This window comes from Heloderma suspectum, chromosome 4 (genome assembly GCF_057233095.1).
Source record: "Heloderma suspectum isolate Gila_16-S chromosome 4, 16-S_ref, whole genome shotgun sequence".
NCBI classification, from domain to species: domain Eukaryota; kingdom Metazoa; phylum Chordata; class Lepidosauria; order Squamata; family Helodermatidae; genus Heloderma; species Heloderma suspectum.
In genome coordinates, this window is record NC_139461.1 from 4,290,204 (window position 1) to 4,307,837 (window position 17,634).

At 57.0% G+C, this 17,634-nt stretch overlaps 3 protein-coding genes across 4 annotated transcripts in view; 1 reads left to right on the top strand and 2 right to left on the bottom strand.

Moving 5' to 3' along the window:
* The window catches only part of PLEC (plectin), a 121,034-nt gene extending 116,042 nt beyond the window's left edge, over positions 1-4,992 (bottom strand). The window contains exon 1 of one of the 2 annotated variants that reach the window (XM_084848468.1): positions 4,973-4,992. The gene's annotated coding sequence lies outside the window, so the exon portion shown is untranslated. The remainder of the gene's footprint in view (positions 1-4,972) is intronic. The other variant, XM_084848464.1, reaches the window with a different exon arrangement.
* Positions 4,993-11,077: 6,085 nt separating this feature from the next.
* Positions 11,078-14,917, bottom strand: LOC146346432 (uncharacterized). The gene is made up of 2 exons (XM_084848451.1): positions 11,316-14,917; positions 11,078-11,116 (listed from the first exon to the last, which is right to left on the bottom strand). Exon 1 carries the CDS (start codon positions 14,915-14,917, stop codon positions 13,826-13,828), a length of 1,092 nt encoding a protein of 363 aa, XP_084704577.1. The 3' UTR covers positions 11,078-11,116; positions 11,316-13,825.
* Positions 14,918-15,541: 624 nt separating this feature from the next.
* The window catches only part of LOC146346433 (protein lifeguard 1-like), an 86,138-nt gene continuing 84,045 nt past the window's right edge, over positions 15,542-17,634 (top strand). The window contains exon 1 of the mRNA XM_084854690.1: positions 15,542-15,578. The gene's annotated coding sequence lies outside the window, so the exon portion shown is untranslated. The remainder of the gene's footprint in view (positions 15,579-17,634) is intronic.

The following is a 17,634-nucleotide window of genomic DNA, read 5'->3' on the forward strand; positions in this document are numbered from 1 at the left end:
ACCCACCCAAACTGGTTTACTCCATGTTACACTTGAGCTCTTGGTTCCAACGGAAGCAAAAGCCGAGTGTAGCCAAACGTCCATGGCAAGCGACTCTAACGAGAAAAGGGGTCCAAGGTGGGTGGGAGCTTTTCAAAAAGGAAATTCTCAAGGCACAATCACAAACAATTCCAACAAGAAGAAAAGGTGGAAGACAACAGAAGAAACCAGGGTGGCTTCACAAAAAGCTAAGAGATCACCTGAAAACAAAAAAGGACACATATAGGAAGTGAAAAGAAGGCCAAGCGACAAAGGGAGAGGACAGGCAGGTGGCACAGAATTGCAGGGATGGTGTCAGGAAGGCTAAAGCTGAGAATGAGCTGAGGCTAGTGAGGGATGCTAAAAACAACAAAAAGGCTTTCTTCAGCTACGTGCATAGTAAAAGGCAGAGGAAAGAAATGGTGGTTCAGCTATTAAGTAAGGATGGCAAAATGATAACAGATGACAAAGAAAAGGCAGAGGTGCTCAATTCCTACTTTGGCTCAGTCTTCTCCCAAAAGAGGGTCTATGACCCCCCTGGCAAAGGCGAAGTACAGGCTGAAGGGGCAAGATCACAGCTTGAGATCGACAGGCATATGGTCAAGGAACACCTAATTACTTTGAATGAGTTCAAATCTCCAGGGCCAGATGAAATGCATCTAGAGTAATAAAGGAACTGGCAGAAGAACTCTCAGAACCGCTGTCTATTCTCTTTGAGAAATCATGGAGGACGGGGGAAGTGCCAGATGACTGGAGGAGGGCTAATGTCGTCCCTATCTTCAAAAAGGGTAAAAAGGAGGAACCTGGGAACTACAGACCAGTCAGTCTGACATCAGTTCCCAGGGAAAATTCTGGAGATTATAAAGCAATCAGTCTGTAAGCACCTTGAAAACAATGCCGTGATGACTCGAAGCCAGCATGGATCTGTCAGGAACAAATCCTGCCAGACAAACCTGATCTCATTTTTGGATCAGGTCACCTCCCTTGTGGACTGTGGGAATGCTGTGGACATCATATACCTCAACTTCAGCAAAGCTTTTGACAAAGAGCCCCATTATCTCCTGATGAGCAAACTACCTCAAGGTGGGCTAGATGAAACAACTCTCAGGTGGATCCACAGTTGGCTACAGAATCGGACTCAAAGAGTGCTTATCAATGGGATCTTCTTAAAGTGGGAAGAGGTAACGAGTGGGGTACCGCAGGGCTCAGTCCTGGGCCCAGTGCTCTTCAACATTTTTATTAATGACTTAGAGGAGGTGGTGCAGGGAATGCTGATCAAATTTGCAGATGACACAAAATTGGGTGGGATAGCTAATACCCTGGAAGACAGAAACAGAATTGAAAGTGATCGTGATAGGCTGGAGCACTGGGCAGAAAACAACAGAATGACATTGAATAGGGATAAATGCCAAGTTCTGCACCTAGGAAAAAGAAACCAAATGCACAGTTACAAGATGGGGGATACGTGGCTCAACAATACTACAAGCGAGAAGGATCTTGGAAGTGTTGTCGATCACAGGCTGAAAATGAGCCAACCATGTGATATGGCTGCAAAAAAGGCCAATGCTATTTAGGGCTGCATTAATAGAAGCATAGCTTCCAAATCCCGGGAAGTACTAGTTCCCCTCTACTCAGCACTGGTTAGGCCTCATCTGGAGTACTGTGTCCAGTTCTGGGCACCACACTTTAAGAAGGATGCAGACAAACTGGAGAGGATTCAGAGGAGGGCAACAAAGATGATCAGGGGACTGGAAACAAAGCACTATAAAGACAGACTGAAAGAACTGGGCCTGTTTAGCCTTGAGAAGAGAAGACTGAGGGGAGATATGATAGCGCTCTTCAAGTACTTGAAAGGTTGTCCTAGAGAAGAAGGCCAAGATCTCTTCTCAATCATCCCAGAGTGCAGGACACGGAACAATGGGCTCAAGTGACAGGAAGCCAGATTCCGGCTGAACATCAGGAAAATCATCCCAACTGTTAGAGCAGTACAACAATGGAACCGATGACCTAGGGAGGTGGCGGGCTCTCCCACACTGGAGGCGTTCAAGATGAGGCTGGACAGCCACCTGTCAGGGATGCTCTGACTTGGATTCCTGCACTGAGCAGGGGGTTGGACTCGATGGCCTTGCAGGCCCCTTCCAACCCTACCATTTTATGATTCTACTCAGAGAGCAAAGGCTGCCCTTCAGTTTACACGTGCAGGATGCTGAGCTTGTCAGGAGTCCATGCCTTTCAACCTGCCCTGAACCTCTGGGATAGGGCAGGAAGCTACCTGACGCCAGGTCAGACCTGCCTGGGTCCCTTTGGCCCAGTATTGTCAACACTGATTGGCAGCAGTAGCTTTCCAGAATCTCAGGCAGGAACTTATCCAGCCCTGCTTAGAGGTGTTGCGGATCGAGCCTGGGACCTTCTGCATGCAGAGCAGGGGCTCTTTCACACTGAGCCACAGCCCTCCCCAGACACACCGCCAATCCAAAGCTCCCCAGACCTTTATTGGCAGGATTTCCACTGCAAAGGCTGGGGGGCAGAACTGCTGTGATGTCCTTTAAGGGGCTCCGTTACACCTGTGCTCCCAGCAACCTGCAGCAGCAGCGCCGGCCCACCCCTGGGGGAGTGGGCTGTGGCCTCACTCCCTCAAGGTGCAGTCAGCTTGGCATCGAGGCAGAAGCTTGTTCAGCTCAGAGCGTGTCCCTGCTGCTGCCTCATGACAAACTGTGCTGGGAGACCCCTCCCAGGGGACGCCCCCAGAGCCAGATGCGAAGGCAGCCCCGTCTCTGCTTCAGTCTCTGCTTGTGCTCTGTTGGTCTCACTAAGGCTGAGGGGACCTGGCTGAGGGGAGCAACACCCTCCATCCCGCCATCGTACCGGCACCCATGTCGGCGTCCTTCAGGTGCAGCAAAACCACCAGGCAGCCTTTTATGCAGTGTCCCCCAGGCCTCCCAGGCCCTCTGAAGCCCAGAGGCAGCAGAGGCCTCTGCTCACCCACCGCAGGCTGCAGCATCAGACCGCGCCCCGCCCCAGGAAAGACTGCCCCAGAACTAGGCCCAGCTCCGGCTGCTTCTGCGCGGGCTCCTGTGCCTGGCGCAGCACTCGCACCAGGCAGGAAGAGGCCGTGCCGCCCACCGCTCAGGGACAGAGGGGCGGGATGCTGCCCGGAAGCTGCCCCCCGGCCAGTTCCCCACAGGCCTCCTGAAGCAGCGGTGGCAGGGGCCCAGCAGAGGCGGGCCAAGCGCCGCAGACCCACGCCCCCAGGAAGGCCAGAGGGGCCCAAAGGGGCCGCCAGTGATGCAGCTCCTCCCAAGCCGGAGAAGACAGCCTGGCTCCAGGGCAGGGCCTGGCCTCCGTGGAGCAGTGGGGCAGGGAGGAGAATCGGGGTGGGGCGCGTGGCTCTGGCACCGAGAACAAGGCCAAGCTGTGAGGAGCCAGCCTCTGTCCGGCAGCCTCACCCACAGCCCCAGGGCTGGGCTGCGTGGCGGCACCGGCTGGCACACTGCCCGCAGAGCCAGTCCCCGGCTGGGGCTGTGCGGAGTGGAGGATGCCAGCAAAGGGAATTAGCCCAAGAGCCAGGATGGCAGTGGGGGGGAGACAGCAACGGGGGTCGGGGGGGAGGCCGGGCGGTTGGGAAATGACCACCCAGTTCTCCTTTTCTCCGGCACCCACAGAGCAGTACAAACCAGAAGGGGCAGAGAGGGTTCCCCGTGGCACTCCCCGCCGCAAGGTGACAGCCATCCTGCGAGCCCTGCAGCTGACCAAAGAGCAGCAACCGGCACACGGCTGCCTTTCCCAATGGCGTGAGCGGGCCAGGTGGGCAGGCTCGGCTGCCAACATGGCACGTTGCCCCAGGAGACGCTCATGATGGATCATGTCCACGTCAGCCAGCCAGCCAACTAGAGGCCACCCATGGTGGTGAGAAGCCAGGCTCTCTGAGGGAGGGGGTCTTGCCCAAGGGCCCCCCAAACCTGGAGCTGCCACACCTCTGCCCCAGAGGTTGCCTTCCAGTCCCCATTACACAACCAATAGCATAACTAACTCATTAACAACCCCGGAACTCATTTCAAGCCGGAGTTCAAGTGAACTCCCCCTCCACCGTGCTCTGCCAAAGCGAGGCCTTCTTCTTACATGCAACAACAACCACGTTCTTCATACTGGGATTGGTGGTGCCACAACCTCTAGCAGGGTTCTTGTTCCAAGTTCTGCCCCCACAAGAATACACAAGCCACTAATCCTGCACCCCCAGGGCCACCCCCAGAACACACACAAACTGAGGAAAGGGCTGGCAGGATTGGGGCTTCCTCTCTTTCATCCTGAGGTAAGTGGTGGAGAAAAGCAGAGCTGTTTTCTCTGGTTAGTAAGAAAGTCCTGTTGGCCACCCCCGGGGGGGCAGCAGGGAGCTATGCCGGTGTGGCAGCCCTTGCTCACCTCCATCCCTTGCTCTCTTGCCTCTTCCATGCCTGCCCCTTGCCAAACTTTGGGCTGTAAGCTCCCTCGGGCAGGGATCGCTCACTTGGCTATGCTGCGCAGTACTCGTTTTATGCTTACTCATTACAATATTCATAAAGTGACTTTCAACCCAAAGTTTTAAAGCAGATGACAGATAACATTTGTCAATAACTGAAATCTCCTCAGCGTCTGAGTGGCAGAAGCTGGGCGGGGGCCCCCCCTTGACCCTGTGGCAGCAGGAGCCCAGAGGTGCCTCTGGAGAGCCCTCCGAGGCAGCGGCCTTCTGCTGGAAGAGCCTCCTTTGGCAGATGCCAGGAGGGCGCAGAGATTGTGGCACTGTGCCCACGTGCTGGCAGAGAGCAGGAGGCTGCCTTCACGCCCTCCGTCGCCTGCCACACGCCCCCTCCTGGCTGAGCTGGGCCTGAGCACCGCGGCAGGCGGCCATGAAGCTGAACTTCCAGCTGGACTCCGTAACCCCTCCAGCCAGAGCCACCCTCCCTGCCTCCCTCTGTACCTGCCGCTTTGTTGCTGTGAGATGGGCAGAGAGCAGCGCCTGGTCCCTCCGGCTAGGGGGCAGCTTCACTTTTGCAGTCTTCTTCCGTCGCTTCTGGGGAGGCAAGAAAAAGGGAGGCTTGCGGGCTGCAAGCAACGCAGAACCACACGGCTAAACTGCTGTCCGTCCCCCAGCACCTTTGCCCTCCATCCTGGAGGCTTCCCCCACCCTGCCCTGCCCTGCCCCCAGGTGGGAGAGGCTGGAAGTGCACTTGGGTGGCAGCATGCCAGTCTCTGATGGATGGCGCTCTCGCCCACCAAGGGCCTTCTGTGCTCATAGCAATTGTGGGAAGAATCAACTCCCCTCGTCAAGTGCCTGGACAAAGAGTGCTTTGATGGCTTCCTGCCTGCCTTGCTGGCATGGGCAGGAGGGCCACACTGCCAACGGCCCGGGCTCTGGGGGGGGGCCACAGGCAGCAGAGCAGAACCGCAAGTGGGGGAGGGCACTGGGCAGACAGGCAAAGGAGGAACAGTGGCTGGGGAGCGACGGGCACTAAGGGGGCCAGGGCACCCAGCCCCAGCAAGGAGCTGCCAGAAGGGAGCTGCACAGCGCAGACAGTCACATCTTACCTCTGAGGGGGCCTGGGACTTGGCTGCACCCAGCTGCTGTCCTGGAAGAAAGGAACACAGGGAGACGCAGAGTGGGGGGGGCAGAGAGCAAAGCAGCTGGGCAGGCTGGAAGCCCGCGTGGGGAAAGTGGGGGGAGACCTCAGCCCTGATGGGCCTCTCAGGCATGGCACTCCCCAGCCTTTCAGAATGCTCGCGCACATGTGTGCGCCACTGGTTCTTGGAGGAGGGGTCCAGGCTTCCTTGACTTGCGAGGCCCCCAGCCCAGCCAGGCCAGGCGAGGCGAGGCAGAAGGAATCCCCAGAACAAGGAAAGGTAGTCAGCCAAGCGTGCCCCCCCTGGATTTTGCCTCCCTCCTCCTCATTTTAGGGCTGCCTCTTCTCCTGGCTGTCCCCGCCCCCAGCCGCCTGCCTTTGCTGAGGTTGGGGCCTCCCTGATTCTTGATGAGCCACCTCAATATTAGTCAAAAGGACATGGGGAAGAGGAAGGAGATTGCTACCCTTAGCTGGGACATTATACAATGGACAGAGAGGGAGGGAGGGTGTGGTCCAAGAAATGGGACCTTTCTCTCCAGTCACTGTGAGGAGCTTACATGCCTGGAGGGCAGAGGAAGCGAGGGGGCGGGGGTCATGCTTCAAATTGCCCATCAGACCTGAGGGGGGAGGAGAAGAGCAGCTCCCCCGCTGAATCTGCAAGGGGAGGCCTGGCTCCAAGCCCTTAGCAGGGTGAGGTGAGCTTGTGCCAGGTAGGAGGAAGGGCTCAGCACCCAGAAATGCCCACTGCACGCTCCAGTACCTGCCCACACACCCCATCCCAGCTGAGCTGCAACAAAAAGCAAAGCAAGGAAAGACGGATGGATGGATGGTAGGAAGGAAGGAAGGAAGGAAGGAAGGGGCCAAAGGGGTGTCCTGCCCAGCGTCTGCCCACAAGGTGGGGCTCCCTCCCTACCCCCTTCACCAGCAGCCCTCCACCACTCCCAACACAATGAGCCCGGAGAGAGGGGGCGGCAGAGGAGGCCCCCCCACATGCTCCACTGCCAGCCCCCTCTGCCAGGAGGAGGCTTGGCTTGGTCCTTGAGGGCTGTGGAGGCAGAGGCAGAAGCGATGCCCCCCCCCCACACCTACCTGCCCAGAGACTGGGGGGTGGGCGTTGACGCAGGGAGCAGAGCAGAAAGAGAGCCCAGACGCCCAGAGAGCCCAGCACTAGGCCAGCCACCCAGGCCACACGGAGCCAGGCAGGGTCGCTCAGTGCCCACGGGCTCAGGGAGGCCATGCTCAAGCCAGCCGGCCGTGCCGTGCCACGCCACGCCACGCCACCGAGCAAGCGAGGGAGGGAAGGAAGGAGGGTGGTGGGCCGGCCCTGTTAACCCTCACTGGCCTGTCCATGGGGCCCAGATGGCTTCCAGATGTGCACAACCCCTCCTCCTCCCCACAGCCAGGCCTCTGCCTGTGAGTCACCGGGCAGCCCAGGCCCTTAACCCTCAGTGGGTATGGCCCAGCTGTGGGGGCCAAGCCTGCCCAGGGGGCAGCAGGAGGGTGGGCTGAGCTGGGGCAGAAAGCCCCCTTCTCTCTCTTTCCCTATATTCCCTTCTTCTGCCCTCAATGCTGGCACGTAGGGGATAGCATACATTTGAGATGATGATGTGCTGTCTATGCAAAAAGGTCTCAGGCAGGGGAAACTGGGCCTTTGCCCCACTGGGCTGCCACCTCAGCCACAAACTGCTTAAACAGGTGTACGTGTCTCATTGCCCGGCAGGGAGCTCCTGTCTGCTCTAGAGCCAGTCGGCCCCCCTCCCTGCCCGCCCTTGCAGCTGGGAGCCCTGCAGAAAAAGGGGCTGAGGGTGTCACATTCTCTTGTGCGGCAATTCTGCACACACTCTCCTGGGAGTAAGTCCCATGAAACTTAATTAGATTTGTACTTCCAAGCAGATGTGTATAGGATTGCACCGTTCTTATCATTTGCGGTGTGGGCTTCAGTGTGGGCAGGATCAAAAAAGCAACACATGAGGCCTGGCATTTCTTTTTCTATTTGCCCCCTTCTTGTTTTTCTTTTTTTAACTGCCTCTAGATTGATTTTAAAACATCAACAACCCACATTTCTGAGAACGGAGGGCAGGCCTGGCTGGGGTTTGTCCCAACACAGAATTCCACCTTCACAAAACAAGGATTCTATGATCCACAGTTGGACAGCACCTTTATCAGGACCAGCTAAAGTGTCACAAAATAGCGAGCAGGCTTCTGAGTTACTCAGAATGCTTCATCTACCGGGGGGGGGGGGGGGGCTCACCTTGTGCTGTTCGTGGAATCTGGATTAGAGTCTAGCCTACAAGGTGCTGTGCAGGCTGCCACTGGGCCTGCAGGAATTATGAAACATATGATGGTTGATCCCCACTTTTGAAAACACAAGACACAGCAGGTACTGGATCCCACAGGTTCCTTGCTCAGTAGGGAATAAACATAAGGAGAAACATGGCAGTCTTTATATTAGCAAAGGTGGAGATTAATTTAAGCTGTTGTAGTAGGTAAGAAAAATTAATAGGAGGCAAACTGGACAGCATTTCCTAGTGACTGAAGGGAATGCAACCCTCCAGAAGTTGGTGGAAAATCATCTTCCTCCAGTTTTAGGATCCCACTGCTGAACGGCTGGACATGGTATTCTCCATGTCACAGGAAAAGAACAAAGGAAGCTGTGTTAGCCCTTAAGAAACGTGTCAAAATCCACAATTGGGTAATATCTTTGAGAGGACAATTTTAAGACTGTGTCTAAATGCAGCCTCTGTGGCTACAACATCAAGATAGCTTTTTTCTCTCCCCACACCCAGTTTTGCTTAACATCCAGCCTGATGAAGCCTGGATATTAAGGGTGAACACACCCTTTAAGTGATCAAAGGGCTGGATGCGCCCGATCTCGGAAGCCAAGCAGGGTCAGCCCTGGTTAGCACTTGGACGGGAGTCGGCCTGGGAATCGGGCTTCCTGCCCTGAGCAGGGCGTTGGACTCGATGGTCTGGCAGGCCCCTCCAGCCCTGTGAGCCTGTGGCTTCGGGCGAACTTGGAAGCTCGCTCACAATCAGGTGACACGTTGTTTGGTCCTAATAAAGCTACTGCCCAGCAGGTGACTTTGGAAGGTTTCTGTGGTTGAGCGTGTCTCCTCCTCCGCGCTGTAGTTCCCCACTGGCTGTAAACTCCAGACACTCGCCTGCCCCCAAGAAGGGTTGGGGGGCTGCTGCTTACCTGCTGCATAATCAAGGGCTCCTGCTTTTCTGGGATGGCCTCACTCCAAAGTGACGGGCACTTGCAGATCTGAATGCTTTCTCCCACGGAAAGAAAAACCTCCCTGCATGGAGAAAGCCAGCAAGCCAGGGGGAACGCTCGCCCGCCCCTTCTCCCTCACGGGCCAGTTCCCAGCGCGAAGGATCTCCTCCGCGTCCCGGGTGGGGGCTGAGCAGGCCATCGGCCCACTGGGCGGAGCTGCAGCAAGAATCGGCCGGGAGGGGATGTGAAAGAAGAAAAGCGGGGGTCGGATCCTGCCTCGGGGCCCAACTTCCTCCAGGGCGGAAAACGGGCGCTGGCTGGGGAGCCCAGGGCGGCGCGGAGCAGCAGAGGCGGTGCGGGAGGGGCACGAAGGGGCGGCGCCAGCCTGGACCCCCGACGCCGCCCCTGCCTGGACTTTCTGCCAGCAGCAGCAGCAGGGAAGGGAAGGGAGGCGCCCCCGCCCCCCGCTGCCCCGGCGCCAAGGGCGTCCGAGGACCCGGCGGCGCTGGGCATCCGCACAGCAGCCAGTGGAGACCGAGGGAGCGTGGGGGGGGGCGCTCCGCCCCCGCAGCGAACGCCACTTTTGTTGCTGAGAGGCCCGAGGGGCAGCGCAGCGGGGAGACCTAGGCGAGCCCCCGAGAAGCCGCCTGCGCCCCGAGCCCCTTTGGCTTCTGCCGTGCGGCGGCGCCACCGTGCAGCGGCGCTGGATTGAGGAGACCCGGGTTCGAGTCCCCACCCCGGCTGCGAAGCTCACTGGGGGACTTTGGGCCAGTCGCTAGCTCTCAGCCTAACCTACCTCACAGGGCTGTTGTGAGGATAAAATGGCTAGAAGGAGGATCAAGTACACCACCTTGGAGAAAAAGACGGGATATAGATGTAACAATTAATATAAATAAATGAGGCCCCTCCGCTCCTTCCTGGCTCCCAGTTCAGAAATGGAGCCTGCCCCAGGAAGCAGCAGTGCAGCCAACCTGGCCCAGCTGGCCACTGCACCCCCCCGCAGCACACGGACAGAACCACAGGAACACAAGCCGGACTGGCCCAGGAGCCCTTCTGCTGTCCTGGGGCTGCCCCAGAGCAGAAGGGGCCTGCTTTGCTCAGGCGCCACTGCAGGGGCAGGCGGGGACACAAGCCCAGCAGCAGCAGCAGCCTGGCCCCGGAGGCCCGCAGGCGACTGCAAGAGCAGCAGCAGTGGGGGCACCCAGCCCACGCCTCTTGTGCGCTCCTGGTGAGCCAGCTGGGGGTGGAAAGCAGTGTGCAACAGGGCCAAGCGCTGGTCATGATAACAGCTGGATGAAGGGGATGAGGACGCAGGAAAAGCTGTGCATCATCAGCCCCACCACGTAACCGTTAATTTTTTATTTATTATTAAATTTATTAATCGTCCATCTGGCTGGTCACCCAGCCACTCTGGGTGATGTACAACATACAATAAAAACAGTTTAAAACAATAAAATTCTACAATAAAAATATTTTCTAAAATACCCTAACCCACTCCAAATGCCTACCTGAACAACTGTGTTTTTAATGCACGACAGAAGCTCATTAAAGAGGGGGCATGACGGAGTTCCCTAGGGAGGGAGTTCCACAGAGTGGGGGCCACCACAGAAAAGGCCCTCTCCCTCGTCCCCACCAGTCTAGCTGTCCTGGCTGATGGGACAGACAGAAGGCCATCCGAGGCTGATCTTGTTAAGCGGCCTGTCTGGTGCTGCTGGAGGCGCTCCTTAAGATAGGCTGGGCCGTAACTACATAGGGTTTTAAAGGTCCAAACCAACACCTTGAATTTGGCCCGGAAAACCACTGGTAACCAGTGCAACTCCTTCAGCACTGGAGTGATGTGATCTCGCCGGCGGCTGCCTTTAATCAGGCGAGCCGCCGCGTTCTGTACCAGCTGCAGTTTCCGAACCGTCTTCAAGGGTAACCCCACGTAGAGCGCATTACAGTAATCTAAACGAGAGGAGACCAGGGCATGTACTACCGATGGAGCAGATGGTCGGGAAGGAAGGGGCGCAGCCGCCGTATCAGATGGAGTTGATACAGCGCTGTCCGGCTCACAGCTGACACCTGAGCCTCCATGGACAGCTGGGAGTCCAAAATGGCCCCCAGGCTGCGGACCTGGACTTTCAAGGGTAGCCGCACCCCATTCAACACCAGGTCAACATCCCCTAGCCTCCTCTTGTCTCCCACCAAAAGTACCTCGGTCTTGTCAGGGCTCAGCTTCAGCTTATTCCTCCCCATCCAGCCACTCACCGTCTCCAGACATTTGGACAGGGATTCTACGGCCAACCTTGGTGAAGATTTGAATGAGAGGTAGAGCTGCGTGTCATCCGCGTATTGATGACACTGCACCCCAAACCTCCTGATGATAGCCCCCAGCGGCTTCACAGATGTTAAATGGCATCGGGGAGAGGATGGAACCCTGTGGCACCCCACAAGTAAGTGGCCACGGGTCCGAAACCTCCTCTCCCAGTGCTACCCCCTGGTACCTGCCGGAGAGGAAGGACCGGAACCACCGCAATACGGTGTCCCCAATGCCCAACCCCTCCAGGCTCCAGGCGGTCCAGGAGGATACCGTGGTCAACGGTATCGAAAGCTGCTGAGAGGTTGAGGAGAACAAGGAAGGAGCATTCACCCCATTCAAGGAAGGAACATTAATCATCATGACCAGAGCTTGGCCCCTGGTCCTGTGCACACAGTGGCCAGCCAGCTGCCCCAATGGGAAACCCACAAGCAGGACACAAGTGCCCCAGCACCCTCCCGCCAAGGATCCCCAGCAGCTGGTAGACACAGGCATAGGCCTGCGCAGGCATCATCACCCACACGCCACCTCATGCCAGAGAAGCGATGAGCAAGCAGCAGCCACAGGTGTGGGGTGGCAGCCCACGGACAGGCGCAGCGGTGCCACGGGCTGCTTCTCGGGAGGACAGTCACTGCCACGGGCTGCAGCTGAGGGACGCCGCCTTGCCTGGCGGGCAGCAGCTCTGCAGGGCTCCTTCCAGCCAAGAAGTGGGCCGCCCACCCAGCCAAGCCCTGGCCACGAGTGGCAGCAGCACTGCCTCATGCCAGGGGCACTGCTTGGACACGGTGGAAGAGAAGGCCTGGCACGAAAGGCTGAACAAAGCCGCCGCCTCCCAAGCCACCTCTGGGCCTGGCCAGAAGCCCCCACGTGCCCCCCGCCCAGGCCTCATGGGCCCTGCTTGAGACGCGCAGGCACCTTCGTTCTCCCTGGGAGATTTGGGCCACCGCCTGCCAGGTGCGCGCTGTAACAAAATGGAAGGACTGCTGGATTCAGCTGGAGTGGGGTGTGCTGCCAGGGAGGAGCCAGGAAGTAGCTGAAGGTAATACTTACTGCTTCTGGCCCGAGGAGAGCATGGCCACAGCCTGAAGGAGCTCCGTAGAAAAGGCTTTATTACATTTCTACACCACCCAATAGCCAAACCTCTCATACAAGTTTAAATAAAATGTGCAGGTTTGTTTCGAAGGCACAATCCACAGGCTGCAGGCTGCTGCCTCTGAAACACTCTGAAACGTCCCTTCTGCTCTCCCTGCTCTTTGGCCTCTAGGCCTCTCCTCTCCCAAAAACCACTGGAGGGGGCTTCTTTTGTCACAGCTGTGCTGGAGGGGCGCAGGGGATGGTGGTCAGGACCAGCAGGAGGCACTGCTTGGGAGCCCTCCCCCCACAGCAGACTGCCTCTAAAGAACCTCCTTCACTGGAGGGTTTTAAGCAGGGGCTGGATGGCCCCCAATCAGGGATGCAGGGAGGCGGGCTGTGTGCTGGACTACAACTACCATCACCCTGACCACTGGCCATTGTGGCTGATGGGGGCTGGAGTTCAACATCACCTGGAAGGCCAAAGGTCCACCACCGCTTTAGGTTGGTTTTCCAAGACTCTGCTACTGTGCCTCATCTCAGAGGGGCAAGGCACTCCAGGTTCCTGGCTGCATAAAAAGGGAGACTTGCATGAACATGGAAGCACACATTTTCTGTCTCTGGCTCCCTGGCAAGAGCGGCAGCCACTGGTTTTGAGAGGAGACCAGGATGTGGAGGCAGCGCCAGGCTGGCAAGGGAGGCAGACCACGTCCAAGGGCCACGTGAAATGCAATCCACAGAAAAGCAAAAGATGTATGGAATGGGTGGATGTCTCTGCATGGCATGTGCAAAGCCTCGCTGGCATTTGGCACATGACAAGACACAAAGAAAAATAACATCCCCACGCACTCTACTAATGAAGACAGAGAAAATACACTGTAAAAGTGACAACATGGTAGGGACACGGCGTGGGGGTGGGGTCGAGTCCTCTGTCCTTGGTGGGAACCTCTGGTGGCACTTGTGCCTCTGAAGAACTTGCTCCCCGTTGGACCCTTTGCTCCTTTTGCCTAAAGCAACTCCAGCCAGGAAGGGGTGGGGGCCCTTGGCCCAAAGAACCTCCCTGTTGCCTTCAATGGCTGTGGACGTTTCCCTGCGCAGAAAATTCAGCCCAGGAGCAAGGAGGCTGAAGAGGCGGCTTGGCAGCCTGGCTGCGGAACGGTCAGCCATGAGGGGCCCAGAGGGCCTTTTCCACTTGCAGCTGTGCCAGCCGCCGCTGGCCGCTGCCATCCAGGCCGTGCCCCCCAGATTGGCGGGAACAGGAGCAGCCCAGGCGCTTCAGCGGGTACAAAGTAGGCCACAATCTCTTGACAGCAGTGCATTGGTAGGAGCAAATCACATGGTCTTTGCATCTGTCAACAGTTTGCTTTCTGGCACCAGTCAAGGTTCTGGTTTCGACTTTGGAAGCTCTCCTTGGCCTGATCTGGGCTGGGACCATTTCAGGGAGCACCGTTTCCCATCGGAAACCCTCCTCCCTCTCCCCTGGGACAGCGAGAGCCGCAGCTGTTTGGGTGCTGTCTTCTCTGAGACACGCAGGGCCCTTTCAGTGGTGGTTTCAGAGCAGCACAGCCGGAACCCTTGCCGGCTTCCCCCGCATCTGGTTCTCGGGCCGTCTGGGCCGAGCTCTGCTCAAGCCTGTCCACAAGTCTGGCGAGGGCTGCACTGTGCCGGGGCTTGGCGCCTGCCTTCTGGGGCAGCCCACCCTGCAGGGCCGAAGCCAACCCTGCCCAGGCTGGATCCAGAGGCCACCAGCAGGCAGCGCCCAGGGCAGGAGAGCCGCGGGAGGCGGCTGCCCGGCCACGCCACGGCCCTCGGCCCCGCGCCGCGGCCAAGCTGCGCACGCAGAGGGCTAAGGCTGAGCCTGCGGGCCAGAGGAACGCCCGCCTCGGCAGCAGCGCCGCTCGTTCCCGACGGGGAAAGCGGCGTGAGCCGCAGCCCGGCAGCGCCACGGCAGCCCCCCATCCCGTGCGGGCCGGGCCGGGCCGGGGCGAGGCGGGGCGCGCACGCCCCCGGGGGACGCGGCTGGGCCGCCCAGAGCGCGGCGGCCCGCGCAGAAGACGCCGCTCGGCAGCGCCTGCTCAACCCACCGGAGCCTCCCCGGCGCCGCCCCCGGAGGACGGCGTGCGCGCGGCCCGCGCTGCAGACGCCTCCGCAGCAGCCGCCCGCTGGGGCGGGGGACGCCGCCGCCGCCGCCCCGCCCCTCTGCGCGGCACGCCTCCAGCGCTCGGGCCGCGCCCCCGCCCCGGAGCCGCGCCCCCGGCGCGCCGCAGGCCCACGCGGCGGGCGGCCCGCGCCTCTGCCCCAGGCACGCCCCGCTCCGCGGCGCTGCTTCCTGGCGGCCCCCGCGGCCCCGGCAGCGGGCAGCCGGGGAAGCGCGGCCCGGGACCGGCGCGGAAGCGCCTCTCGCTCCGAGCTGCCGGCCCCGCTCCGCGCTCCCGACGGCGGGGCGCGCGGCCCGGCAGGAGCGCGCCTGAGCTGCGCCCCCGCCCCCCGGTCGCGCGGCGCCCCGCCCTCTGCGCGCTCCGCGGGGCCCGCTCGGGCGGCGCCGCGCTCCCCGGCCTCTCCCGCGGGGCCCGGCCGGCAGGCGCCGGGGGCCTGGCCCCGGTGGGCGGCGCCTCCAGATGCAGCGCCAGTGGCGAGCGGCAGGGGCGCCGCGAGGGGCCCAGCGGCGCACGGGCCCCGCCTCTTTGGGGCTGTCCTAATTGCCCTGTTTAAAAACATTTTCCCATTGACTTGCATTAGAAAACAGACACGGCCATGACTTTTTCAGTTTGTATGATGAATACATGAAATTTGGAGGCTTGGTAGCCCCCATGGAACTGATTGAATCTGCCAAATGTCAGGCAGTTGGGTCCAGTGGCTTTTGTGCTTGTCGCAGATAAACTTTGCTTTTTCCAAGAAAATCTGTCAAAGTAAAGAGCTATAATTTTTTTATGCTTCCACATGAATTCATGGAATTTGGGGACCTAGTAAGCCCTATGGAGCTGACTGAACCTACCAAATTTCAGACGGGTTCAGTGGCTTTTGCACTAGCCATGCATAAATTTTCCTTTTCTCAAAGTCTTAAAACAAAAAGTAAAAACTGTCAAGTCACCCAGGGCATTAGAGATCCTAATCAGAAGGTGTTTAAGGTGACCAGTAGGAGGTCACTATCCCTAATCTCTGGTGTACAGGTTTTTTTGAGGTGCAAAAATCCTCTCTCCCCTACTTTTCTGTTCTTACATGTCCACTGTTGTGAGCTTGCCTGCAATGAAATATTGAAGAGGGGAAGGAAGAGAAGAAAGAGTCCCGTGTGAAATACTGGTATTTCTCACAGCATCTGATTTTACTGCCCCAAACTGGAACCTTTGGATTCTGCAGAAGTTTAGTAGCTTCAGTACAGGTAAGGATCCAATCAATGTCCACAAACTTCTTTCTCCCCCTCCACTTTAATTTCTCCTAAATAGCTGTATCGCTCAAATAATCCCAAACGGAGGGCTAGGACTATGTGGCATCATGATGGAGAAACTGCTGGGGCTTTTAAATAGGTTCTACAGTTTTAAAAAAGCTAGAAAAAGCCCTCAGCCACCTCACCTCATAAAGTTCGTTTAAGTACATGCAATCCTTACAAACCCTGCACAGCCTCCTAAATTCCTCTGAAGTACCACCTCTCTGAAAGAAGCCACTTGGCTTAGGGAATTGTCTCTACTCCCTAGCCCCGCACACATTTCCAATCGCCATTCTTCTTTTCTTCTTCCCTTCTCTATCCTGTTCTTTCTTTCTTTCTCTTCTTTATTCCACCCAGAGCATATCTTGGGGAATTCTTAAAGTGGGCAAGAAAAGTTCTGAACTGTACTTGACTTTATACAAACAGACAAGAGGGCTGGTTTTTCTCCTTCTCACTCAAGCCTTTGAGAAAAGTGGGTTCACGTGGTTGCAGAGAAACAAAACTGGAGCTGTTTGGTTGTCAGTTGCCATTATCCAGCAGTAGGAAGGGCTGTAGCTCAGTGGCAGAGCCCCTGCTTGGCAGGCAGAAGGTCCCAGGTTCAATCCCCAGCATCCCCAGGTAGGATGAGGAAAGAATCCTGCCTGAAACTGTGGAGAGCTGCTGCTGCTAGTCAGTGTCAACAATACTGCGCTTGATGGGCCCAGGGTCCGACTCAGTACGAGGCAGCTATGTTCCTCTGAACAGAAAGCTTTAATGAAAATAGTAGTTTTTGCTTTGTTTTTTAAGTGGAGGGGAGATAAATAGTGCTAATTTATGCAATCCTATGTATGCCTACTGAGAAGTCCCATTATGTTTAATGAGGCTTACCCTCAGGAAAGTGTGCATAGGATTCCATCACAAGTTACTTTTGTAGGGAAGTTTGCACCGTGATGTTCTGCATGTTTACTCAGAAATAAGTCCTGAGTTGTGAGCATGGTACTGCAGGCTTAATATAGTGCCTACCCAATTCTGTCTAATGAACTGACTACCCTTTCAGCTCAGTCCTATGCATGTTTTGTCATTTGTGGGTTGGGGTGGTGAACTCTAGCTTCAGTGGTGAGGGAAAGGCACTTGGTGCATGCTCAGAGTTTCTACATAACTTAGCCCTAGTTTTGAAAACAGTCCTGGGCCCAGTGCTCTTCAACATTTTTATTAATGACTTAGAGGAGGAGGTGCAGGGAATGCTGATCAAATTTGCAGATGACACAAAATTGAGTGGGATAGCTAATACTTTGGAAGACAGAAACAAAATTCAAAGTGATCTGGATAGGCTGGAGCACTGGACAGAAAACAACAGAATGACATTGAATAGGGATAAATGCCAAGTTCTGCACCTAGGAAAAAGAAATCAGATGCACAGTTACAAGATGGGGGATACGTAGCTCAACCACACTACAAGCGAGGACCTTGGAATGGTTGTAGATCTCCAAGCTGAATATGAGCCAACCATGTGATGTGGCTGCAAGACAGGCAAATGCTCTTTTGGGCTGCATTCATAGAAGCATGGCTTCCAAATCCCAGGAAGTACTAGTTCCCCTCTACTCAGCACTGGTTAGGCCTCATCTGTGTCCAGTTCTGGGCACCGCACTTTAAGAAGGATGCAGACAAACTGGAGAGGGTTCAGAGGAGGGCAGCAAGGATGATCAGGGGACTGGAAACAAAGCACTATAAAGAGAGACTGAAAGAACTGGGCCTGTTTAGCCTTGAGAAGAGAAGACTTGAGGGGAGATATGATAGCACTCTTCAAGTACTTGAAAGGTTGTCCCAGAGAGGAAGGCCAGCATCTCTCCATCATCCCAGAATGCAGGACACGGAATAATGGGCTCAAGTGACAGGAAGCCAGATTCCGGCTGAACATCAGGAAAAATTTCCTGTTAGAGCAATACGACAATGGAACCGATTCCCTAGCGAGGTGGTGGGCTCTCCCACACTGGAGGCGTTCAAGACGAGGCTGGACAGCCACCTCTCAGGG